At 45.8% G+C, this 25,834-nt stretch overlaps 3 protein-coding genes across 4 annotated transcripts; 2 read left to right on the forward strand and 1 right to left on the reverse strand.

The window, feature by feature from the left end:
• Positions 1 to 5,204: 5,204 nt before the first annotated feature.
• LOC119654522 lies at positions 5,205 to 5,793 on the forward strand. The gene is made up of 2 exons (XM_038059963.1): positions 5,205 to 5,410; positions 5,513 to 5,793. Exons 1-2 carry the CDS (start codon positions 5,279 to 5,281, stop codon positions 5,723 to 5,725), a joined length of 345 nt encoding a protein of 114 aa, XP_037915891.1. The 5' UTR covers positions 5,205 to 5,278; the 3' UTR covers positions 5,726 to 5,793.
• LOC119654521 (trafficking protein particle complex subunit 5) lies at positions 5,784 to 6,641 on the reverse strand. The gene is made up of 4 exons (XM_038059962.1): positions 6,379 to 6,641; positions 6,199 to 6,325; positions 5,959 to 6,141; positions 5,784 to 5,900 (listed from the first exon to the last, which is right to left on the reverse strand). The coding sequence occupies exons 1-4, from the start codon at positions 6,528 to 6,530 to the stop codon at positions 5,802 to 5,804; spliced, it is 561 nt and encodes a 186-aa protein (XP_037915890.1). The 5' UTR covers positions 6,531 to 6,641; the 3' UTR covers positions 5,784 to 5,801.
• A 131-nt stretch (positions 6,642 to 6,772) lies between these two features.
• Positions 6,773 to 20,187, forward strand: LOC119654520 (aarF domain-containing kinase 1). Of its 2 annotated transcripts, XR_005249825.1 has the most exons (6): positions 6,773 to 7,037; positions 18,181 to 18,626; positions 18,690 to 18,971; positions 19,028 to 19,531; positions 19,594 to 20,027; positions 20,059 to 20,187. XR_005249825.1 is itself a non-coding variant. In XM_038059961.1 (5 exons), the coding sequence occupies exons 2-5, from the start codon at positions 18,204 to 18,206 to the stop codon at positions 19,927 to 19,929; spliced, it is 1,545 nt and encodes a 514-aa protein (XP_037915889.1). In that variant the 5' UTR covers positions 6,773 to 7,037; positions 18,181 to 18,203; the 3' UTR covers positions 19,930 to 20,187. The 2 variants fall into 2 exon arrangements, 1 of the variants encoding a protein (XP_037915889.1); XM_038059961.1 differs by having other exon boundaries at positions 19,594 to 20,187.
• Positions 20,188 to 25,834: the final 5,647 nt, after the last annotated feature.

The following is a 25,834-nucleotide window of genomic DNA, read 5'->3' on the forward strand; positions in this document are numbered from 1 at the left end:
GCACATGGGTCGACTAAAACAAAACTGATTTGTAACTGATATCCTAAGAATAATTTATAACTTACAACTAAACAAACTAAACAAACATAACACAAAATAGTACTCCGTACTGGGAAACGGGAAAAAGGGAGTTTTTAGGCACCGGTGGACAGGGTTGATTAACGGAATTGGAGTAAAGCGCAGTCCTTTCTCAATGGTGTTAGCATTCTGAGAAAGGGCTACCTTTTACTCGATTTGGGCCTGTGCGAGAACAGTGACCCAAGGAGGGAGGGATGAAAAGGACTGTGGGATTGCGGGGCATGTATTGTGGGGCTTAATTGGTAGAAGGAGGGACCTTAATTTAGGGAAGAAATTAATGCTTGGAGGTATTACATTATGTACAGGCTAATTAATGTCTATTGTCTTAATCTGGACTAAGTAAAGAAACATAATAGAAGGTGATCTACATCTGCGCGGGGGATTGACTGCCAGAACATTGATCTTACGCGGTTAGCCTCTGTGAAAGTTCCGGGAGGAGTTTTGATAAAAGGAGGAGATGAAGGAGGGAGGGGAGCGTGATGGTTGAGAGGAGAATTACTGTCCAAGAGGAGAGTCAGCCCTGACACGTAGTACCTCTGCTCGCGTAATAGTGCATTGCGTTTAGCGAGATTTTTTATCAGCGGGTTAGGGTGGGACAGCAACTTTTTCAGTCTGACGCGCGACAACTTGATCATGTGCGGAATTATGGGGCAAACCCCGGAAAGGTCGTACAGAAGAGAGTTTTGGTGAAATTTTAGGTTTGGCCTTCTGTATTTGGCCGTGCATTTCCTGAGTATCGTTCTTTCAAAGCGTTGGAGGGCTTCTGCTACGTTCGGTGACATGGTAGCCCATGCTGGGAAACCGTAGGTCAGGATTGGACGAATGAGAGTCTTGTATAAAAGGGTTTTGGTGGCAGGGTACAGGGCCCGGGATGAGAGGAGGTTTTTTAAGGTAGCTGAGGCCTTAGATACCTTGGCGATAGCAGATTTGACGTAAGGGTTAGATTTGAGTTTGTTGTTGAGGGAGATTCCCAGGTATTTAATGTTTGATTTCGGCTTGAGAGTGTGGTTAGCAATGCGTAAATGCAGATTTTTGCTTTCTGGAACTGTGCGCCAGTGGCACTTCCCACTGGGGTTTCTAATGCAAATAACCTCAGACTTAAGGGAATTAACGGTAAGGGCCCACCGGTTGAAATAAGCGATGACCCTATTGGTTAGGATATTGAGAGAGAGGGAGGCTATTGAAGGCCTGAGACCACTCGCATATAGGATGGTGTCATCGGCGTTGGGGGAAGAGGGCGGGAGAAAGGCTGCCTGAGTTGCCGTTGTCGTGGAGGTAAGTTTACGGGAGGAAGGGGAATATCGTGGAGGAAGATGTTAAAAAGTTTGGGGCCTAGAATAGATCCCTGAGGGACTCCTGAGTTTACCGGGAAGTCGCAGGAGCGTAGTCCATCGAAACGCACGTGGCAAGTTCTGTTGGAGATGAAATCTGCGAGGATTCTGAATAAGGGGAGGGGACAATTGGACTGGATTAGTTTGTAGAGCAATCCCTCTTTCCAAACAGTCAAACGCCTTTTCGAGGTCTAAGGCGCAGGCTACGGTGCAATGCCTGTTTTCCAGTTGATTGAGGATATGGTCTTGCAGGTACATAACTCCGCCATGCTATTAACATAGTATGCTGGTCCCAAGCCCAGGTAAAGGAGGAGGGTTTGAGGCAACTTACTCTGTACTATCCTCAGTAAAACAAAAATAAAATGCTGAGATCAGGGAAAGAGATAAATAGAGTATAGTTGGAGTTATTCTACTATGCTAAATCCTACCTGATCTCTCTGCTAGGGCGTCCACCTCAGTCGACGCGGCAGGACGGGCCCCGGTCCTGTCGAGAAATGGGCAAGGGTTCTTCACGCATGGACGGCGTCAGGACGTAAGCAAGTTAGTCCGCACACAACGAACAAAACAAATACGTGTCTGCACGCTAAATGTTGGTACCCTAACTGGAAAGACCGAGGAACTCGCAAGAGCCCTTCGGAAAAGGTGCATTGACATCTGCGCACTGCAAGAAACCCGATGGTCTGGTTCCAAAAGCTGCGACATTGAACGCGAACGCGGTAAAAATGGCTACAAACTTCTCTATTTTGGTAACCCACACACTCAATATGGTGTTGGCATTGCCATCTCAGAGGGTTTCCGTGATGCCATTAAAGAAGTCGAACGATTTGATGATCGGCTGATGAAGCTCACCGTTATATCAGCTGATCGCACTATTCACTTCTTCACCGCGTATGCACCACAGACAGGCCGACCAGATGCCGAGAAAGATGCCTTCTGGCAACTTCTCGATGAAAAGACTTGTCACGTGCCTGCTGACGATTACATAATCATTGCCGGCGACCTTAATGGTCATGTGGGTGAAAAGGCAGACGGTAACAGGTGCCATGGGGGAAAGGGGTTCGGAGCGCGCAATGAAGGTGGCGAGCGTATAATCGATTTTGCGGACACCCATGACCTTGTACTTATGAATACATGGTTCATCAAACGATTGTCTCATCTTCCCACATTTTATAGTGGGAACAATAAAACTCAAATCGACTATATTCTCATAAGACGCCAACATTTTACCACTGTCACTGATTGCAAAGTCGTTCCCTATGAGACCATCGCACCTCAGCATCGGCCGTTGATTGCTGTCCTGCGAATTAAGCCACCGATGAAACGGCGTGAGGAATGCACTGGTCCGCCGCGCATTAAATAGTGGCGATTTGGTGAGAAGAATGAAGAAACGGTCTCACTCATACGATTGCCAACCATTACGAATGTGGAAGAATCATGGAACCAAATGAAAGACACGATCCACAAAGCGGCCTCTGCAACCCTCGGGGTCACCAAACCGGGTAAGCGGTACATCAACCGAGATACTTGGCTTTGGAATGATGATGTTGAAATGAAGGTCCGTGAAAAGAAACGCCTCTACCACAAATTTCTCGACGATAAAACGCCTGCTAATTGGCAAATTTATAAGAATGCCAACCGGGAAGCAAAGAAAGCGGTCGCTGTCACCCGAGCGAACCATTTCAAAAATCTTTACGATAAACTGGACACTCGGGATGGCGAGAGAGATCTGTATCGACTTGCTAAAAGCCGTGATGAACGCACACAGGATATCGAACACTTCTGTTGTGTTAATGACAAGAACGGTACTTTGCTTACCAACCGTCGAGCCGCAACAGATAGATGGCGAGAATACTTCGAGCAGATTTCAACTGAAGAATTTGCTCATCCTCCACTTCCACAATCATTGCCGACATTTGGAGCAGTTCCACCAGTCAGCGCAACTGAAGTCGAGGAGGCAATAAAACAAATGAAATCGGGGAAAGCAACAGGACCTGACGCCATCGCATCTGAGCTCTGGAAAGCGAAGAGCTGGGACCCAACACTGTGGCTCAGTGAATTCTTTAACCCGGTTATTCAGGAAGGAAGAACACCATCTGACTGGCAAGAAAGTACCACTGTTCCAATATGGAAAAAGAAAGGTAGCCCAGCAGAATGTTCAAATTACCGTCCGATCCGGTTACTTTCCCATACCATGAAGATTTTTCAACGCATTCTTGACAACCGTATTCGCGAAATCGTTGAAATAACCGTGAATCAAGCCGGATTTGTCAAGAACTGCGGAACTACTGACGCAATACACGCTGCGCGGTTACTCATGGAGAAACACCGTGAGAAGCATCGCCCTCTTTACATTGCCTTTCTGGATCTAGAGAAAACATTTGACCGTGCTCACGAGCACACGAACTCATCTGGCATGCTTTACGACAACACTTCGTGCCAGAAGAACTCGTGCGCTGGGTTCAATTGCTCTACCACGATCCGAAAAGTAAAGTTCGAAGTATGGCGGGTGTATCAAAACCGCTTCGTGTCTCTGTTGGAGTTCATCAAGGAAGTGCCCTCTCACCACTCCTCTTTGTCCTTGTTATGGACACCGTCACACGGGATATCCAACGTTCAGCGCCCTACACACTGCTTTATGCAGATGATGTTTTCCTAGCATCTGATAGCAAAAATGATCTCGAGCAACTTGTTCAAAAATGGAATGATCGCCTCATGCAACACGATCTCAGATTGAATTTAAACAAAACTGAATTTTTGACGACCGATCCCCATGAAACAGGCACAATCACTGTCAGCGGCAGTGATCTGCCCAGAACTGAGCGATTTAAATACCTCGGGTCAACGCTATCAGCCAATGGAGAGCTGCGTTATGAAATTGCTTCACGCATTAACGCAACCTGGATGAAGTGGCGTTCCACAACTGGTGTCCTTTGTGATCGACGTATCAACGAACGTCTCAAATCTAAAATTTACCGCAATGTCGTCCGTCCAGTCGCTCTCTATGGTTCTAAATGTTGGCCGACCATAAAAGACAATGAACGGCGTCTCGCGGTAATGGAGACGAAGATGCTACGTTGGACTAGTGGCGTCACACGTTTAGATCACATCCGAAATGAGGATATCCGCGATCGTTATGGGGTTGCACCGATCGTGGAAAAGTTGCGAGAGAGGCGTCTTCGATGGTATGGTCACGCAATTCGTGCTAACGAGAATTCACTTGCCAAGATTGGTCTGAACATCGAAGTCGATGGTAAACGACCAAAAGGCAGACCTAAGCAACGGTGGCTTGATACGCTGGATGGGGATTTGAAAGCCTCGAGATTGCACCCAGATCAGGCATTCGATAGAGCCAAATGGTGAAGCCGATCACGACGAGCCGACCCCGCTTGTGAACGGGACAAAGGCTGAAGAAAAAGAAGAAGATGGTCTTGCAGGTACATGATTGCCTGCTCGGTGGATTTGAGGTTTTCGAAGCCGAATTGGTTAAGTAGAATGATGGCGGAGTGCACTACGTGATACGTAGTACTTATCTCCACACATATCAACTGATCCAGATTCAGTTGCTCCCGTGTGCGGAGAGGGAACATACACTGATTGTAAACCAGCTGCACAAGCAACTATTGAGAAACCATTTTGCAATTCAAGTTGCAAAACAGTCGACTCGTGTGCGAAGGATCCTATCGGACCTTGTAGACTTCTAAAATTCAATGATGGAATAAATTCAAAATAGATACAAATACAGTTACGGTAAAAAGTTGAGTTGAGGAGAGCCAACTTTTAAATCCAAATACCACCATTTGACATTTCACTTGTCACACGAAAGTCGAATCTGATGTTTGTTGGTCGGGAGTAGAATTCGGTCGTGAAAAATGTCTGAAATTTCGAAAAAGGAGAAAGAGCTTCTGCTGAAGCGACAAGCCAGAGCAATGGAGTTACGAGCCGAATTCCAGAAGCAAGTATCGAATCCGTTTAGACATGCTAGCGGCGAAGGCGGCGCAGTGGTAAGTACTTGGCTGATTTTTAACCTCTACTGATTATATCATCACCTTGCCAAAACTATGATTTATTGAAAAATCCTTTCCGTGTCATTGCCATGATTTCAGTTCGACCCTGCCATATACCGATTCCAAGCTATGCGAGTTAGCAATTTCGAGCACTTCCGCCCGACCCTCCGAACCGTGCGACTTGGTCTGTTTACCATTGTTGTACCGATGGTCCTCTATGGCTGGATGATGAAGAGTGAACGTAACAACCGGGAGAAGAAATACCGGACCGGACAGGTGGCCTACAAAGACCGCAAATTCAAGTTCATCTAACCTGGGCAATCGTCTTAATCTGTATTTCAATTTGTAGCGAATCAATAAAACCACGAAACACTTTAAAACTGCGTTTTTACTTCTCTTCTAGTTGCTTATCTCTTGCTATAACAAAATCTTCGAACTTAACCATGTACGTTGTTCCCTTGTGCCAGTGGGCGGTGACTTTACAAGGCTGGAAGAGAGAAAACATGTTTTTTTCTGTTTATTTCAAATTTTCTATTCTAACTTACGAAACCGCAGTGTGTGAGCACCGCCTCGACAATGCCTGCTATGAAACTCGCACAGTTCAGGGATCCTTTGTCCTTGGGAACGCTGATGAACATGTTTACGAGCGACTCCTTCTCGATGATGTAGTACGTCCTCTCGTCGTCGTTAGCATGCTCCAGCTTCTCCGCTTCCTTTCCGAATAGATTCTGGAATTGGGGATGACATTGTCGAAATGCAGATAGACACATTGAACGATCATTTACCTTCCATAATGTTGTTTTCACGAACAGCAACATGTTTGTTAGTTTGGTTTCTCTTTTGGAACTGCGTTCTCGCACGAAATAGATGTCGATTACACGTGTGCCGACATCCTGCCCCAACTCGTGAAGTCTAACAACGAAAGCCATTAGTACTGGTGCCGTTCAAGAGCGAAAACAACTTACCTGGCTTGCAGTTCAGGCACAGTATACACCCGATTCTGGCAGTACTGAACAACTTCGGAGAAAAGTAGCGCAAAGCAGCTCAGCGACACCTCTCCCTTTCCGCGACTCAGTGGCTTATCCAAAATGCTGTGCCTCAGCTTCATCGAGGACATCTTAATTCCCTTTATCCCCGATCAATTGGAAACACAAAATACTGTCAAGCAAAACTCAGGGAGAGACACTGAATTGTTTTGACGTTTTATGCTAGTGTGACAAACCTTGTATCTCAGCAGTTGGTATAATCAGAATAAGTGAATTGGGATGAATATTGGGCTCTAATATGAAATGGAAACAGGTGTTTTGCTCGATCTACTCACGAATTAAGACGAAGGCGGAGGGAAAACATATGATTTGGTTGCTGTGTCAAGTCAGTATGTAACGCGGCAAATACGTTGTGTGCATTGTGGGGGATGGTTGTGCATCGTACTTTGCCATTTGGTTTGTAAATTTTGACGTTGGCAGGATGATTTCGTAACTTCTACAAGAATTAACTTTGGATATTGTTAATTCTTCAGAGCTATTGCAAATTACGAGTGAGTTCAGTCGCGATGCTTTGTAGAATCGCGGGAAGTGTTTTAGGATTCATAAAAAGTGCAAGTGCAGAAATCAGTCGAATATAGGTGAGAAAATGAGAGAAATGCGCCATAAATATCACTGGTGAACTCATTATTATTAGATTTAATCATCCAGCTGTTTGCGTTCTAAAGTCGATCCCTAGGTCAAGGTGAATCAGTGATGGTGAAATGGACCCTTCCTCAGTCAGAAAAAAAAACTTTTCTTCTTGTTTTTGTTCAATTGGAAAGATTAACATATGCCAATGTTTCATGCACACACGAGGCTGCTATGATTGGCAATTCGCACGGGCAACATCAATGAATTATGATCGCCACTATACATTCCGTAAACTTTCACTTCTGACCCGATTTTATTGCAGTTGCTTCACTCATTTCTTCTCCAATATGCTGATATTTGCTTGGTGTAATAATTACCTGTGAATTTCAATTGATGCGATTTACAAGTGTCTGATCTCCATCGAGCGGTTAAATTTTGAGCCGCTCATATCCATCTCTGCGAATGAGAGTTATTGGAATTTGTACATTAGCGTTTAGTTGGAAGCGTATGTACATTCTGCGACCAAAAAATCAAGTGAATATCGCTATGAAAATCTGATTTGATTTTAGCAAGTTTAGCGAGTGTGTGGGGCCATAGAGAGAAAATTCAAGCCCGAACTGGAGACTACGCGGAAAACGGGGCCGGAGTGAAAATTATACGGGTAAGGGGTAAAAATTATACGGATCCCCCCCCTTAAGCCCATTTTTCTTTGAAATTTCTGCTTCGGGCCTCCGAGAAAACTCCGGGCCCGAAGGAATCCCCCTTTCCACTCCCTTCTGGACTATTCTATAATATTTTCAAATACTATATATGTTGATCGTGGCATGTTACCAATTGTTTCTGAACATTTGGTAAAGACTTAATTTTTAACCTTATTGCCGGAGGGGATGAGAAGCCGTTTGATGTCACAAACTCCTAAGACCGTGGCTTCTGATATGAGAGCAGGGAGACAGAGTTGAGGAGGCTCAAATCTTCATAGCTAGCCCATGACTTTTCACGAAGGAAAGCAACTCTCCCACCTTGCAGCTAGAAATCTCTCGAAGGTTCCCAAAGAATGGTTTACCCAGTGACCGTAGCCTGACTCTAGCAATCGCGAAGGAAGTGCCTGAAGCCTTTCGTTTTGTGTAAAACAAAACCTTATTAAAATCGATTCAATGTCTGTCTGTCTGTCACACGCATTTTTCTCCAAAACGGCTAAACCGATCCGAACGAAATTTGGTGGACAGATTGAAACTATGAAATCCCACGCATATATCGAGTGGCATAAATTTAGGTGGAGTTTAAAGGGGGGCTCCCCATACATGCAAAGGGGGGATTCAAAAATTTTTTTCACCGGTTATAGTTGTGTAGGGTATCAAATGAAAGGTCGCGATTTGTACTTTTTTCTTTTTCTTCAGCCTTTGTCCCGTTCACAAGCGGGGTCGGCTCATCGTGATCGGCTTCGCCATTTGGCTCTATCGAATGCCTGATCTGGGTGCAATCTCGAGGCTTTCAAATCCCCATCCAGCGTATCAAGCCACCGTTGCTTAGGTCTGCCTTTTGGTCGTTTACCATCGACTTCGATGTTCAGACCAATCTTTGCAAGTGAATTCTCGTTTGCACGAATTGCGTGAGATGGGCTTCCTAATCTCTTCCTCCTTAACTGTAGAAAACACATTTCCCTCCCCCTGTGTATAATCTACAACAAAAGTCTAGACGAATGCTACTTTCCCCGTCTCTGGAAAGAGGCCCTTATCATTCCTATCCTCAAGAGCGGAGACCCTTCCCTTGCTGTGAACTACCGCCCCATTTCCCTTCTCTCCTCTTCCTCCAAAATCCCAGAAAGATACGTCAACGACTGTTTGACCGCGCACTTCGGTCACCTCATTGTCAAAGAGCAGCATGGTTTGGTAAAACATAGATCAACGGCTTCAAATCTTCTGGTCTTTACCAACTTTGTTGCTAAAGGCTTGAATTCACGACAGGAGGTACATGCTGTTTATACTGATTTCTCCAAAGCTTTTGACACCGTTGACCATAACATTTTCCTCTCTAAACTTTCTTCGCTAGACTTCCCTCCCTCAGTCATCTCCTGGCTTTCCTCCTATCTCTCATACCGTTCCTGCAAAGTTTCTTTTCATGGTCAATCATCTCGTTCCTTCTCTCCTTCCTCCGGTGTTTCCCAAGGCTCTACACTTGGCCCCCTACTCTTCCTGTTTTTTATCAATGACCTCGCCTCCATCCTCACCTGTCCGTATTTGCTTTACGCAAACGACCTTAAATTGTTTGCCTCTGTTTCGTTTCCATTGGACTGTGCTCTCTTACAATCCAACCTTGATAATTTAGCCTGTTGGTGTTCGGTCAACAAGCTAACACTGAATGTCAACAAATGCCACTGGATGCGCTATTCCCTGAAACCCTCCCCATCATCCTTTTCCTATTCTCTCAGTGGTCAACCCCTTTCACTACTGACCTCCTTCAAAGACCTGGGTGTAATATTCGACGATAAACTTCGTTTCAATTCCCACTTCGTTGACATCATCAATAGAGCTTCCAAAATGTCTGGTTTTATCCTACGTTCCTCGTCCGACTTTACCTCAATTCAGCCCTCCTTAACACTCTTCACTTCCCTTGTCAAAAACATCCTTGAATATTGCTGTGTAGTCTGGTCCCCCTACCGCATCCGTGACTGCCGCGTTCTTGAAGCTGTACAACGCAAATTCACCCGGACCCTCTTTTACAAAAAGAACCTTCCACGGGTTGATTATCCGTCACGACTCCGCACCCTCAATCTCCCTTCCCTACAGCAAACCCGCATCTTCTTTGATATGAGTACTCTTTTCAAACTCTGCAATGGTCTGATGGACTGCTCCGCCAACTCGGATATTACTCTCCGTATCGCCTCGTCTCATAACACACGTAATGCGGACATTTTTGATGTACCCTTCGCCGAGCTCGAGATTTACTTTCACTCTCCGATCCCGAGGTTTTGCCGGTCCTACAATGCCCTACAGCTTGGTTCCTTTGACTCTATGTCCCTCTCTAGCTTTAAGCGCAAAATATGCCATTTACTTGCTCCTTCCTCTGAGGACAATATGTAATAAGAAATTTGCTTTCTGTGTATTGTCCTCATTAAATAAATAAATAAATTGTTTCTGAGCATATGGTAAAGGTTTAATTTTTAACCTTATTGCCGGAGGGGGTGAGAAGTTTATGAAGGAGAAAGAGCAAGGTCCTCCTCTTCAATCACGACGAAAACTCATTGCGTCCACTTCCCTTAAAAAATGATGGTCCCCAAAGTATTTTTCTTAAATATTGTTACGTTTTTGCTTTTCCGTACTCCTACCGCTGTCACCAATTGTTACGTTCTTCGCTATTCGTACTCGTCACTAGTTACCTTACTTGCTTTACGTTGATTCGTATCACTGGATTGCGTAGCACTAAAGAGAAAGAATATTAATGCAGCAAGGGGGAAGGTCTCCCTTTCTTAATTGTTATTCCTTCCTTATTCCTTTAGAAAACTATGGCCCCTAAAATACTATTTCAAATGATAGGGTTTAATTCTGAAACCCAACCTTATAGGACGAAAAGGGTTTGAAGGGAGAAGCAGAAAATCTTGTATGCATTCGCGCACGTGTGATACAGGAACTCTCATGATCGGGTTTTGTTATAAGCGAGCCAAATCGTCCTTCGCCATCTGAAGTCCGCGGCTGCTGAGTAGGGCGAGTAGATTCGGCTCTTGAAAGTCGCCAGCGAGACACTGACTGTACCCGCCGAAAGACTGAAGAGCAGAGCTCCGCGGAAAACGGAGCCGGAGTGAAAATTATGCGGGTAAAGGGTAAAAAATATACGGATCCTCCCATTAGCCCTTTTGTCTTTGGAATTTCTGCTTCGGGCCTCCGAGAAAACTTCAGGCCCGGAGGAATCCCCCTTTTCATTCCCTTCTTCTGGACTATTCTATAATATTTTCAAATACTTCAAATTCGGCGTTAAACGGATATGTTGATCGTGGCATGTTACCAATTGTTTCTGAACATTTGGTAAAGGCTTAATTTTTAACCTTATTGCCGGAGGGGGTGAGAAGCCGTTTGATGACACAAACTCCTAAGACCGTGGCTGTTGATATGAGAGGAGGGAGACAGAGTTCAGGAGGCGCAGATCTTCATAGCTAGCCCATGGCCACAGTTAGATACTAGACAGCTCACCACACTCCCCCTTGCCCCTCAAAGGGGGAAATTAATGCGAGTACGCACGATTTCAAATTGTTTTGCCCTTGAGCATGAGCGAGATGTAACGAAAATCCGATCAGCTGTGTTTGACATACCGCCCGGACTTGCCAATGTTTTGGTGAGATCGGCAAGTTTTTGCTTATGTATAAGTGAATACGTGAAACAACTTTTTGCTATATGGGTGAGCACGTCAGTAGTACCAGAATAGCAAAAGTTCACCAATCTCTCTCTTACCAATTCGATTTGAGGAAGATTATGCCTTTTCCTTGTTTAGTGTCTCTCATATGTACAGATAAGCTTCCTTCAGCCATTCGCAAGTGGGGTCATTTTAGTGTGGGTACCGCCTATGGTAGATCTACTGTGCCCATGGCTTTTCACGAAGAAAAGCAACTCTCCCATCTTGCAGCTAGAAATCTCCCTGAGGTCCCCAAAGAATGGTTTACCCAGTGACCGTAACCTGACTCTAGCAATCGCGAAGGAAGTGCCTGAAGCCTTTCCCCTTCTTCTCCATAGTTTCGGCAATGCGAATTGTAGGAAATACCGATCTTGACGGCATGGTCTCTTATGGGCCGTAATCTTGTATGCATTTGCGCTCGTCTGGAACTCTCATGATAGGGTTTTGTTATAAGCGGGCTAAATCGTTCTTGACTTGACACAGGCTGCTGAGTAGAGCGAGTAGAGACACCGACTGTACCCCCCGAAGGACTGCCAAGAGCAGAGCTTCCGCGTGGTCAATCTATATTTCTATGACCGAGAGTTTAGAGGAGGGTGACCTTGAACGTGCCGCCCAGATTTTTCAGCGCGTTTCTGCACTGCCCCACCAGCTTGGAAGAGGTCGTCGCTGAGTACAAGGCCTTAATTGTCGCTTGGGTGTCGGTCAGCCTGGAAGAGGTCGTCGCTGGGTACAAGGTCTTAATGGTCGCTTGGGTGTCGGTCAGAACGTTACGCTTGGGGCTCGGATTATACCCCAACCATCGTCAGGCTTCCAGTATCACCAGTATTTCCGCGTGGAATACACTGGCGAAACCTAGGAAACCATACGACTCAGATACATTGTGTGTATTCGAGAAAACCCCCGCCCCAACTCTATAGACCATCTTTGGTCCGTTGGTGAAGAATACTGTTTCACAGCCTTACAACACGCCGCCGGTCTTCCATTCTGCCCTCGTTGGAAAGTCCACAGCAAAGTTTCTCGTCGAGTTTGGCTTACGTGTGCTATATTCCATGGGGATAGCCAAGATTTCCCGAGATACTTCGTCTAGGATGTTACTATGACCGTAAGGCTTCGCTGTCCAGCATCCGGACACACGTATTTAATGTGGAGGGCTAGGAGTAGGAGATGCATTAGTAAATTGAGAGCATCTGCCGGGCAAGACTGCACAGCCCCGGTAGCACCGGTAGCTTAAGTACTGAGGACGAGAGTATGTGTGTGTGTGTGTGTATGGTGGGGGAGAAGCTACAGCTTCTGAGCACTCAGGCCGTGTTGGCCCATTGTACTCGCCTCCCCCGTCTAACGGAATATTCCGGATTCGTTAACGTATCGCAGGATTTACGTTAGTGGATGTGATGCTACCCGTCGCAATTGGAGCACATCGGCACCAAAGATCTGATGCCTGCTGCGTCCATAGGCGGGGCAGTCACATAGGAAATGCTCCGTGGATTCCGCTTCCTCATTACAGGAGGGACACGTATCATCTTCGGTAATTCCTATTCTCAACATATGCCCAGCTAGTGAATTATGGCCTGTCAGAATGCCCACAATACACCTGCAAGTCCTCCTGCTTTTCGACAGGATAAACTTTGCGGTACGTATGTTGGGTTCTGGCAGGAAAAGTTTGGTGTGTCGAGCAGCATTTAAGCTCTGCCACCTGTCATTATAGGAAACTTGTTCCCAGTTTTTGAAAACAGATTTAGCCAATGCTACTGATACCCCAATTGCTGGCTCCGGTCCCGGCATAGGGGAGAATGACCCCTCTTTCGCTAAAGCGTCCGAGATTTCATTTCCCTCTATGCCACAGTGACCAGGTACCCAGAGTAGTTCCACCGTATTGAATCTAGACATAGAGTTCAAACGGTTTCTGCATTCCTGAACGATTTTCGAGGTGATCAAAGGACTGCTCAATGCCCTCAGTGCAGCTTGACTGTCACTGCAGATTGCGATGCGCCTGCCCTTCAATCGCTCGTCAATCACCCAGTTTGCCACCCTTAGGATCGCATAAACTTCGGCTTGAAAAACCGTTGCATATTGCCCCAAAGGAAAAGCCCACTTCTCGTTTTTATTCGAGAGGTAGACTCCGGCTCCAGAACCCTCTTCTGCCTGCCTCCAGTAATTCATAGAGAGTTGCTCACATAAGATGAACCCAGAACCTTTATACGTGACGCGCCAAGCTTCCGGAATTCCGACTTGTTCTAATATCACCATGGTAAAGTTTGATTTTTCAAGTCTACTCAGCAAAGGGGAGACAATTGGGAGGATATGCAACAAAAAGAGGAAGTTCCCGCTTTGCGGCCGTTACTTCCTCGCTCCCTATGACGGCACCAATACTATGTCTATGCCAAGACGGTAGGGTTTAATCCTAAAACGCAACCAACTTGCTCTCTCTCAAAATCCGTTGAAAAATCCTGGCAGTCTTGCTTCCTGAAAAAGTTATGGCGCTTCAATTGGGAAATGTTTTGAAACAGCCCTAATATATTTTCAATTTTTATGTGAAACAAAATCTTATTAAAATTGATTCAATGTCTGTCTGTCCGTCTGTCTGTCTATCACACCCGATTTTTTCGGAAACGGCTGAACCAATTGTTATGAAACTTGGTGATGGCATGTGGTCTATGTGTCCCATTACATGCAGCGAGTGGCGCCATTTTGAGTTGAGTTTGAAGTCGGCTCCATATTACATGCGAAAGAGGAATGTACATTTTTTTCACAGAATATTATGTGATCATCAAAGGGCTCGATTAGTACTTTTCGAAACTAATATTATTTCTGCTATTACATGAAACATAGGGGAGTGAGAGCCTAAAAAGTGTGCCTCAAATAGTTCGCATTTCAGGTAAATTCATTGAATCTTAAGTCTTGGACGACATCATCATTAGATAGAGTGAACTTATATGTCCGGATGGCTCAAGTGGTCAAACGGGAAGAATAAAGATAGGAGACTACAACTTTGAGACCGTTGATAATTTCTCCTATCTAGGGTCGAAAATCACAATCGATAACAGCTACGACGATGAAATCCGCGCACGGTTGTTGGTAGCCAAGAGAGCCTAATTCAGCTTACAAAGACTGTTTCGGTCGAAACGTCTCACCATAGGGTCAAAGCTCTTATTGTACAAGACAGTGATCTCGCCAGTCCTTATCCATTCCTCGGACACCTGGGTTCTTAGCAAGAAAAATTGCGAACTCTTCGCCGTGTTCGAGAGAAGAATTCTCTGAAGAATTTTTGGCCCCTACATGAGAATGGACGATTCCATAGCCTATATAACGACGAAAACTATGAGCGATACCATGACCGTCAGGTCGCAAAATCGGGATGTCTGGAGTTCCTGATTAAGGCAAGCCTAAACCGGATACCGGTTGTTGCGCCGTTGATGATGCCCGCAATGCACCTGGCCGCCAGTTGAACTGAAAGCCGCAACATCATTAGTTCAACTCTGGACATGGAAAGCTTTGAGACGAGAATTGGAGATATTTGTAACTATGAACATTTATCAAACATGTTCATTAATGATAAATGCGCCCATAAAATTCTCACTCACAGCTTAAACAACCATGTCTGGCCGGTTGGCCGAACCATTTTGCATTCGACCTTCATCGATCTGAACTGACAGACCAATTGCATCCCATCCACCTTAGGGTCGTCAGGCAAATGTTGGCTCTTCAGGCATAATTGACAGGCAGAAGTGAACATACATACATCGGCCCTACAAGCTTTTCGGTGAATTCTATTCTAAATCCTTGTTCCTTATATCTCTTTTTCGTAGCTCCTTTTCGACGTGTGCCACTTGCAAAGCTCCCCGCCTGTGTATTTGTGCAAGACGTTTACGATATACCTCCTTGCCAAGAGCATCAGAGCGTCAGTCCATACCTTTGCGCCGTAGAGCAGAAGAGACTACTCATCAGGAGACGTCGCCTGCTAGACGTATTTTTGCCATTTACCGACTTAAGGCCGAAACTCCAGCTGCAGCCTTGTCCACTGTTGCTGTGACTTGCTCGAAAAAGCTCATCTTTAAGTCAAAAGTCAGTTGGTTTTGACTAGATTATCGACTCGACGATCGATATGAAACGCGCGGTGGGAATTCTCTTTTTAGTCAGGATGACTACTTCGGTTTTTTCCAGGGCAAGGTTGAAATCGCTTATCCGTCGCATTAATACCCCAAGTCTGTTTTGCACCTGTTCGACAGTGCGTCCAGCAACAAACGCTGTGACATCATCTGCATAACGGACCAGGCGCGACTCTTTTGGCATTATCGGATCATAGGATGCGTTCCAGAGGTCCGACCCTAGGACGAATCCCTGTGCTACAGCCGATGCGGCCTCCATTCTCCTCTGACCCTCTAGCGTCGCATAGAGGAGGGAGTGGTTCCTCAGATAATCCCTCAATATCCGTAAGAGATATTTCTTCACGTGGAAAGTATTGTCTAGTGTGCCTAGAGTGTCATTCCAACTTATGAAATTATAGGTATTTCTGGGATCAGGCGATACCGTCGAAATCGGCGGCTGTGTGCCTCCGCTCGGCGTACAGCATCCACGACTTGCATGACAGCACCAACCGCGGATCTCTCCGTTGTAAAGCCGAACTACCGTGGGAATAACTCTCTGGCAGCACATATCGCTTTAGCGAGCCTACTTCTGATGAGCTTTCTGCACACTTTCCCGACAGTGTCAAGCATACAAAGTGGGCGGGTTGAAAACGGCAACTCAAGGTCGCCTTTCCCTTTGCTGATCAGCGCAAGCCTCGTCACTTCCAACGAGAAGGAAAAATGCCCTCTTCCAGGCAGGCGTTGAATATACCGAGCAATATGTCTTACTGATGTTGCAGCACAAGTTTGTATATCTCTGCTGGGATGCCATCGGGTCCTGGCGCCTTCTTGATTTTCATAGAGAGAGGACTGCCTTTTCCAATTCTTTTATAGAGAAAAGTCGGTAGTCCTCGGCACTCTCCGCACTGCCGTCAACATCCCGTACAGGGCGCACAGGGAATAGTACCCGTACAATGCGGTCCATCTGTTCGACTTTAAGTGAACAGGATTTTCGCAAGACCAGTTAGTAACTGAGCCTGCACAGGCTCCCATTCACCTCGTCGACCAAGATTTGCCAGCAGCGAGCTTTGTTCGTTTTTATTGTGCTGCGGAGTCTGCTTTTGGCTCATCTATACTGTGTGATTATGATACATGTTTCCACGCGATCGTTTAGACGTCAAGTGGCGGAGTTTGTGACGCTCCTTCCGGAGCACTGCAATTTCTGCCGACCACCAACAGATACGGCTTGCGTCTCGATGCGCTCTTGGACATGGGAGCTCTGCAGGGCATCATTATCAGGGGTCTAACTGAATTTACGACAGCGTCAGCTGCAGTCCCATCGCCGCGAGGAGTGCCCTCCTGTTCCAAGACATATCTCCGGTGTTAACCTTCGCGACGTTCCATGCACAGAATCCCTGGTGTGGCGCACACCGAGAGTTTGTCTCAACCACATCGAAGGCAATATATGCACCAGCAACACTAGTGTCTAAAACTACAAGTCCTGCTCTTACCACCATTTCGAGAATGCGTTTCCATCTGGAGTCTGGGTGAACCATGCCCCATTCAAGTGCAATGGCATTGAAGTCACCCCCGACCGGGATCTGCCGCTCTGTGCCCAGATAGTATCCTCCAGAGTATCAAGTCTGTGTCGAAAGTTCGACATCGTCTCGTTGGCATTATATACACACTGAAAAGCATTACTTCCAAACACCGAACCCAGACCTCTACCCTGAGCAAGAACCCTACGGTGGCTGCCGTCCCGAATCCAAATGACAGCGGTACCTGATATGTCGGGGTGCCATGAAGGTGGGTCTCTGTTTCGGTACTGCTCACTGATGAGCAGCAACTCGGTGCATATTTATCTGCAGGATGCTCTTCCCAGTTCTCCTCTGAAGCCCGCCCGCAACCTGCAGTGTGTGCAAGGCTCATGGCCTGCCTGGCCGCGGCTAAGAAGCTTCCTTGCGTATTGCTCCACAACTTGCACTACAGCGAGTTTTTGAACCCCAAGTAACCCCTTAGCCGCTTCACATCTGTATTCCTCGGACCTAATTCGGCGAGGACTCCACCGCCTTTCGTTTTTCGTATGGAAGACATTTCCACTCCGCTATCTTCGGGCTCGATCCTATAACGAAATTTTCTGAGAACTTCCACGTCAGTGCGGAAGGTTGGTATAATAATATATGATCTATTCATCGGCTTTGATAGCCTGCTTGGCTGCATACGAGTACTTAGCTGCCGCCGTTTGATATTTCCAACGTCGTAGTTCCATAGGGGACCTCGCTAAGCAGAATGACAATTTGTTATTTTGTTTTTAAGAGACGAGGAACCATGAAATATATTTTTCATTAATTTATTATTAACGAAATCGACTACCAATTTTGGTATTTACATGTAAGACATGGATGTGTGCTCTAACCACTCACCTATCCGGACTAGATTCAAGAGACTCATTTTTATCAGCTAGATTCAAGATACTCATTTTTAATTACTTTATTTAAGATGTCCCGTGCTCGATACGAAGTATATGGGCTACAGAATTCTCTTTCTTCCCTGTCTGAACTCATTTTCATTCAACTTTATGTAAATTTCTGATAAAACTTGACGTTAGTCCTCCATGCGTGAATAATTTGTAAAGACACCTTCACAGTTATATGGAATGTGATTAAGTTATAATAAGGAAAGCTTCTTCTATGGCTCATTTCAGATTAAATATTCACCTACGTTGCCATGATTAGAAGGGTTGTGACTTATTCGGCTCTAGCTGCCGGAGCCTTGGGGACGGGTTTAAGTCTTCATGCGAACGACTATGACGTAAACTCATTAGGTATAGTGCGGTTAGGTAGAGCAGCAGCCACTGTATATGATATTGGGATAACTTATAAAACTGAACTATTTTACCGGGAATGGGATAAAACGACTGATGAATATAAATCGGAAAAAAGTCGTGTCCATAAAATAGCAGCAAGTAAACTCCTGGATTTGATCTGTGCAAATAAAGGAGTTTATATAAAAGTTGGTCAACATATTGGCGCTCTGGACTATCTTCTGCCTGCGGAGTTCGTACAAACCATGAAAGTTCTACACAATGACGCGCCCAGCAATCCCATTGAAGATTTATACAAAGTGATAAAACAAGATCTAAAGAAAAATGTGAGTATGACCCTTGACCTCTGTGGCTCGGAAAATTATTTGAAAATATCGTTTTCGTTTCAGCCTGATGAAATATTCGAAAGCTTCGAACGGGAACCACTAGGTACAGCGTCATTGGCACAAGTGCATAAGGCCAAATTGAAAACTGGTGAAATTGTGGCTGTGAAGGTGCAGCATCCATATGTACGAGGGAACTCTCTGGTGGACATGAAGACTATGGAGTATCTGGTGAAACTGATGTCATTTGTATTTCCTGAATTCAAAATACAATGGCTTGTAGATGAATCTAAGAAGAATTTGCCGATAGAGTTAGATTTTTTGAATGAAGGTCGCAACGCTGAAAAGGTAAGAGATCATGATTGGGACATGGAGTCCTCCATTTATGAATGCAATTCCTTCAGATCGCAAAAATATTCAAAAACTACAAGTGGCTAAAAATACCAAAAATATATTGGGAACATTCAACGAAACGCGTGCTAGTCATGGAATACCTGGATGGTGGTCACGTAACCGATTTAAACTACATCAAGGAAAATAAGATCGACACGCATGAGGTGTCGAATAAAATTGGACGTCTTTATTCGGATATGATTTTCATTCATGGATTCGTTCACAGCGACCCGCATCCGGGCAATATTTTAGTAAAGAAAGATCCTGCAACATCAAAAACTGATATCGTTCTCCTTGACCATGGACTCTACGCTAATTTAACGGACAAGTTCCGATATGAATACTCGAAGCTATGGTTGAGCATATTGCGCGTCGATCGCAATGCAATGCGCCTGCATGCAACGAATTTAGGAATACAGGACAATTTATATGGGCTGCTCGCTTGTATGGTGACAGGTCGATCTTGGGATAGTATTTTATCGGGAGTTGACAAAACAAAGTACACATCAGCTGAGGTAAGCTACTCCAGTGAATTCTAATGCGGTGACAATAAATTTCATACTTTTTCTGTTTGCAGAAAGACATTGTGCAGAACAATTCGAAAGTGGTCCTACCACGTATTGCCGATGTTTTAGAACAAGTCAATCGACAAATGTTGCTCATTCTGAAAACAAACGACTTGATACGTGGCATCGAAACGACGCTAGGTACTCACAATCGAATGACAGCATTCTGGGTTATGTCGAAATGTTGTGTTCGGTCTGTTTACGATGAGGAGAAAAAGAAACGACCAGCCAGATTGTCGAAAATTAGCTCTACGCTTCGGGAAAATTGGGAAATATTTAAGTTGAACATTTACTATCTATATTTGAGTATAGTGAATTTGACAGGGCTTAGTGCACTGAAACGATGAAGGAGAGATGGACAGAATGTACGGATAAAGAGGACTGGATCCAGGAAATTGTCAAGTACAAAATTCATTTCGTAAAAGAAAGTTACCAAAAAAGTGTGCATAAATGCTTATTAAGAAAAATACTATCTATTTGGAAGAAAATAATTGTATGGTGCTTAAAAAAAATCAAAATCAAGGATATATTTTATATGTGTAGCTTCATGAACTTGCGGAATTTCTGTGAATCTAAAATACATTGCAAATGACCATGACCCCGAACTGATTTTTCATTGACAATGCAAACTATACTATGCTGAACGACATCAGCAGTTAATGAACAACATTTGGGAGCAGATGTAGAGTGAATGACCAGAGGGATTGAAGACTTTGAGTCAAAATAGTTAGTTGGCTTAGTTTAGTGGGAGCGAGCACTCAGAACTTTGCTAGGCCTATTGTACTATCCCCGGAGATCGCCTATTCATCGGCCTCTTGCCGACGGCGTTCGTGACTCTGAGCGCATTTTTTCATAGACAGAGAGTGCGCAAACTTTTCGCTGAAGGAAACCCTTACCAAGATATCTTCGTCTGAGGAGGCATACGAAATGCAGGGTTGTCTCTTACTCCTGCTCGCATTGACCGAAACCACCCCTCCGATTTTTCCCATGTGGTAGTTTAAAGGGGAGTGTCCCATTAAAAGCCCTGCAAGGATTTTCATGTCCCACTTCTTAAGGGATAACAAAAATGCCGCTCTATCGGAAAAGCAAAGATTTTCGCTTGCCGGCAGAATTTCAAATTTCTCCATTCGGCTACGTCAATCATTGCCATTTTCCCCTTTAGACTAGACTTGACAGTGAAGCCCATGGTGTTTTACGTAGGCACCTGTCGTGAGACTTAATCCTACGGTCCTCTTAAGACACGGATTGATTTTGTGACCACAATCAGAGCCCCGCTGAGACAAGCAACAACGATACCAGTCTATACCAAGTGCATGGCTTAGCATTCTACTGGTGGATGCAAGAATTACCTAAATCTCTACCGAACTATGGAGTACGGCACCCGTGTTGATACGCAACACCACGTCGAGGCCCGAAGGTCTCTTCTCGCTTGAGCATAACCACAATCACCATGAAACTCCCACTAGGGGGGCCAACCGCAAATAACCGAGCTGTCCTCACATACAATAGGAGTTCACCCGAAGTATGTGAGTCCAGGGGCTTTCCCGGTTCCCATGGTACCAGTATACCCCTAGTAAGGTTTCGCGACCAATTTGCCACTTCAGATGAGTCCCCGTGCAGACTCGGGTCTGATCACCCTGATTAGGCCTTTGGAGCATTCGCCTACTGAATCACGGCCGGCAAACCAAAGTGATTACAGCGTCTCCCGGTGCCACCACTATGGAGGTTCTCCTCGGCCACTTGGTTTTGATTTGGCCGACAGGGTTGCCGCCCCATCTTCCTCGCCGCCACCTCTGAGCACCAGAGTAGACTTGACAGTGAATGCTAAAAGCTGGTTGTGGCCCTACCATTGTGGATTCAGAATCTTGGCGAGCCAGTCTGTCAGGTTCCTTATTATCAGCGCCGGCTTGATGTGTCATTGCTGTTTAGCTTGGATAATGCTGCGCGACTGTCGGAACAAAAAGGAACGTTTCGACCCCTCCATTCTTGCCACAAACATTCTTCTGCTGCCAATAAAATGGCATATATCTCCGCCTGAAATATGATCGTAATTTTTCCGTGAGGTCAAGCCAGTTCCATAATCGGATTTTTCGAGAATACCCCTGCGTGCAAATCGATTTCCATGACTTACCCGTCGGTAAAGATTATTAAGACTGCAATCTCAAAAGATTTTTGGCCATTCTTCTGTTTTTTGGTGATTACGACGGTATCAAGCATATATGTGTTGTTAGCTGCTTTCCGTTTTACCTCCAAATGGATTGGGGGTAAATTTAAAATAGCTTCGAGTGCCACGGTCGGCGTACGACTCACTGCTCCAGTAATACCTAGGCAACCAAGCCTGCGTCAGTAACTTCCAGCTGTTAGCAAAGATCAGTTTCGGCCACCAGACGAAGCACGCATTATGGATGTACACACCCACCTACCACGGCTGAATGAACAAAGATTGATTCTTTCCTCTAATGTAAAGTCTCTGGGTGTAATCCTGGATCCTAAGCTAAATTGGAGGTTGAACATAGAACTGAGGGTTAAGAAGGCCTGTATAGCCTTCTGTGCCTGTAAGAGAACCTTTGTCAAGAAATGGGGTCTCCGGCCGAGGATGGCTCTCTGGATGTACACCGCTGTAGTGCGTCCGATCCTGAGTACGGATCTATTGTATGGTGGCAGGCTTTGAAGAAGAAATACAATAGAACGAAGCTTAATAGGATTCAAAGAACCGCGTGTACAGGTGCTACGGGGGCTCTGCAGTCCTGCCCGGCAGATGCTCTCAATGTACTCCTGCATCTCCTCCCCCTTGACCTCCACATCAAATATGTTGCAGCGTGCAGTGCCGTCAGACTACGTGAGTCCGGATGCTGGGCAGCGAAGTCCTAGGGCCACAACAACATCCTAGATGAAATACCTCAAGAAATCTGGGCAACCCCCACGGACTATGTCACACGCAAGCTGAACTTCACGAGAAACTTTGCTGTGGACCTTCCAACCAGGGCAAAGTGGAAGATCGGCGGCGTGTTGCAAGACTATGACACGGTATTCTTTACGGACGGATCAAAGATGGCCTATGGAGTGGGCGCGGGGGTTTTCTCGAATACACACGGTGTATCCAAGTCGTATGGTCTCCCAGGTTTCGCCAGTGTATTCCAGGCGGAGGTACTGGCGATATTGGAAGTCTGTCGATGGCTGGAGCGTGATTCGAGCCCCAAGCGTAACATAGCCATTCTGACCGACAGTCAAGCGGCCATCAAGGACGATATCTTCCCGGTTGGTGGGGCAGTGCAGAGACACGCTCAACCATCTGGGCGGCACGCTCAAGATCACTCTCCTCTGGGTTCCCGGGCATAGGAACATAGAAGGGAATGAGCGGGCTGACGGATTGGCCAGGCAAGGCTCTGCTCTTGGCAGTCCCTCAGGGAATACAGTCGGTGTTCCGCTGGCGGCTGTCGGGGGCCGAGTCTACTCGCACTACCTAGCAGCCGCGGACCTGAGATGGCGAAGGCTTACAAGCTGTGCCAAATCAAGGAGAATTTGGCCCGCTTATAACATAGCCCGATCACGAGAGCTCCTGTGCCAGACGCGTGCAAATGCATTCAAGATTACGGCGGTCTGCACGGGGCACTGGCCCATAGGGGACCATGCCGCTAGGCTCGGCTTACCTTACAACTCGCATTGCCGAAGCTGCGGAGAAGGAAGGGAAACCCTCATGCACTTTCTCTGCGATTGCCCGGCTCTGGCTCGAGTCAGGCTGCGGACACTGGGTAAACCATTCTTTGGGGACCTCAGAGAGATTTCTAGCTGCAGGGTCGGAGAGCTGCTTTCCTTCGTGAATGCTACGGGCTGGCTCTGAAGATCCGAGCCAGCTGGACTCTGCTTCCCTGTTCCTATAACAGTCACGGTCTTAGGAGTTTTTGGCATCAAAACGGCGCACCAAAGCGCTAATTGGGCTCCTCGGAGCGGCCACTGATACCTACCTACCTACCTACACACCCAATGAATCCGTTTTGGTGAAAGTCCCCAGGTCTTACCTATCGCAGTCCTACAACACCAGAGCAATCTGCAGGATTTTTGATAATGTTCCTGGATATGGTGCTTCAACATTAGCTTGAAGTCGAGATATATCCTAAGATATTTGACTGTGAGCTGAATTTCCGCTCCTGCTAAGTTGGGTAGCGTGCACCTGCCCACCTTGACGTTCCTAGTGAACATAACTAGTCCAGTTTTCCTTGCGTTCACTGTGAGCCCACTATGGAGGCACCAACTGTTGTTTACATGCAGTTTTGCATTCAGGCGGTCACCTTGAGTCAAAATAAATGTAATATCGTCTTTTATGTTTATTAAAATCATTTGAGTTTTCGCAATGAGGGTTGGGTTTCCGTATTGATAAATCGTCGGACTTCTCCCCGCTATGAGATAACTAGGCTGGAAACGTTTGACGCATTGCTTCATGCTAGCTCTCCTACTCTTAGGAAGCCTTCAAGTGAGGGAATCCCTTTGAGCAAGATGGGAAGGGAGGAGGAAGAGAATTTGTTAGTTCTAGAAGTCCTCGGCCATCAATTCGTCAATTCTCCCCTCCACAAGAAAGGTGTAATCGGCGTCATTCATAATCCTATTGCAAAACACACAATAAGGGGATCGTGTTTTCCCAATTTTGGGCAGGTAAGACTGAAAACCATCATGCTCACTTACAAGCTGGGCTAGGAAATGGTTATTTCCACCATGTTCAACCACGGACCTTGTTGGTGAGTCATCTGCTTCTTGAATAGTTTTGCCAAGAGAATTCCCACCAAGTCAATGTTTGCTACTATTCTTCGCAAGCAATCGCCTAAGCCCTTTCCCTTTTGCTTGTAGATAGTTTGGCATTCCTTAGCAAGAAGGACTCCCGCAAAACTCCTTGTCTCTATTTTTGCACAACAACTCCTTGGTAAAGGCGCACTTTTTACAGTCAAACTTAAATCATGGGCAATCATCATTTTCGCTCACTCGTTGCATCAATATATTATATTTCCATATCTGTTTGCGCCTGTTCAACCATGCGTCTCTTTTTGCATAAGGAGTGTCACCAAACTATTGTAACACAGCTCTAGGATGGATCCTTATATTATCCTCGATGCGATCTCCGTTCTCATTTAGCCCTCCAGCGTCTCATAAAGCAAGAAGCGGTTTTTCAGATAATCCCTTAACATCCTCAGGACGTAGCCCGACACCTGAATTCTGTTTTGTACTCATGTTAAGATCGACCGCTGTGCGTCTAAAGTCAATGAACCGAACCCACGACCTCCATGACAGCACCACAGCAATACCCTTCCCCAAAATGGAATTGTCTCGGGGATAAACCCTCAGTAGCACGTTTCGTTTCACGAAGTCTACCCATACTAGCTTTTCCAACACTTTCCTGCGTCAAGCGTACAGAGCGGTGGGCATGATGATGGCAGCTCAAGGTCTTCTTTGCCTTTGCTGATCAGTGTGTGTCTTGCTACCTTCCAATAACAAATTACAGTACGAGCTTTAAGACACGGAGCCGAATCGTCCAGAAACATTACTTAATCAAAGTGCTCAACAACGCAATTTTTTTTTGTACTTTTCTGCGTTGACAGCACCGCTTCGAAACGAAAAACTACCAATTCCTTTGGATGTTATCCAATCATTATTGAGGGAGAATGGCGTGCAGTTCGTACAACACACTGGAGGTCAAATCTCTCTTTTTCTTCTTCGCACTGGGGACGGACTGTCAGATCCCAACAAATTGAATTTCGACTCACGAGAGAACACAACTCGTCTCCAATCGTCCTCAGTCCAGTCACGTCGTTTCAATGCCCAATTGAGCCTTTTATCGTGCATAGCCTTCGTTAAAATCGGCTTTTTGCTCTGATTCCTAATTTATCCAACCGTCACTGCACTGTTCTCACACTAACTGACGCATTTTCCGCTTCCAGCAATTCAGTACGTAATTGAGAAGCAGTTGCAAGTCTATCTCGTCTGGATTGCCAGAAGAGTCACGCCTGGTCGGCTACGCAAATGATGTCGCAGCGCTTGTTGCTGGACGCACTGTCGAACAGGCGCAAAGCAGACTCGGCATATTGATGCGACGGGTAAGCGGATGGATGACTACTCATGGTTTCAACCTTGCACTGGAAAAAACCGAAGTAGTCATCTTGACTAAGATGAGAATTCCGATCCTGCGTCCCATATCGTTCGGCGAGTCGATAATCGAGTCAAAATCAGCGGTAAAGTACCTCGGGTTGCCTCTTGACTCAAAGA

This window comes from Hermetia illucens, chromosome 4, assembly GCF_905115235.1.
Source record: "Hermetia illucens chromosome 4, iHerIll2.2.curated.20191125, whole genome shotgun sequence".
NCBI classification, from domain to species: Eukaryota; Metazoa; Arthropoda; class Insecta; order Diptera; family Stratiomyidae; genus Hermetia; species Hermetia illucens.

Coding starts and splice junctions, on each gene's coding strand:
- LOC119654522 (XM_038059963.1), top strand. CDS start 5,279: ATGTCTGAAATTTCGAAAAAGGAGAAAGAGCTTCTGCTGAAGCGACAA. Junction 5,411..5,512: donor GCGGCGAAGGCGGCGCAGTG/GTAAGTACTTGG, acceptor CCATGATTTCAG/TTCGACCCTGCCATATACCG.
- LOC119654521 (XM_038059962.1), bottom strand. CDS start 6,530: ATGTCCTCGATGAAGCTGAGGCACAGCATTTTGGATAAGCCACTGAGT. Junction 6,326..6,378: donor GTGCCTGAACTGCAAGCCAG/GTAAGTTGTTTT, acceptor TTTCGTTGTTAG/ACTTCACGAGTTGGGGCAGG. Junction 5,901..5,958: donor TGCTCACACACTGCGGTTTC/GTAAGTTAGAAT, acceptor TCTCTCTTCCAG/CCTTGTAAAGTCACCGCCCA.
- LOC119654520 (XM_038059961.1), top strand. CDS start 18,204: ATGATTAGAAGGGTTGTGACTTATTCGGCTCTAGCTGCCGGAGCCTTG. Junction 18,627..18,689: donor AACAAGATCTAAAGAAAAAT/GTGAGTATGACC, acceptor TTTTCGTTTCAG/CCTGATGAAATATTCGAAAG. Junction 19,532..19,593: donor CAAAGTACACATCAGCTGAG/GTAAGCTACTCC, acceptor TTCTGTTTGCAG/AAAGACATTGTGCAGAACAA.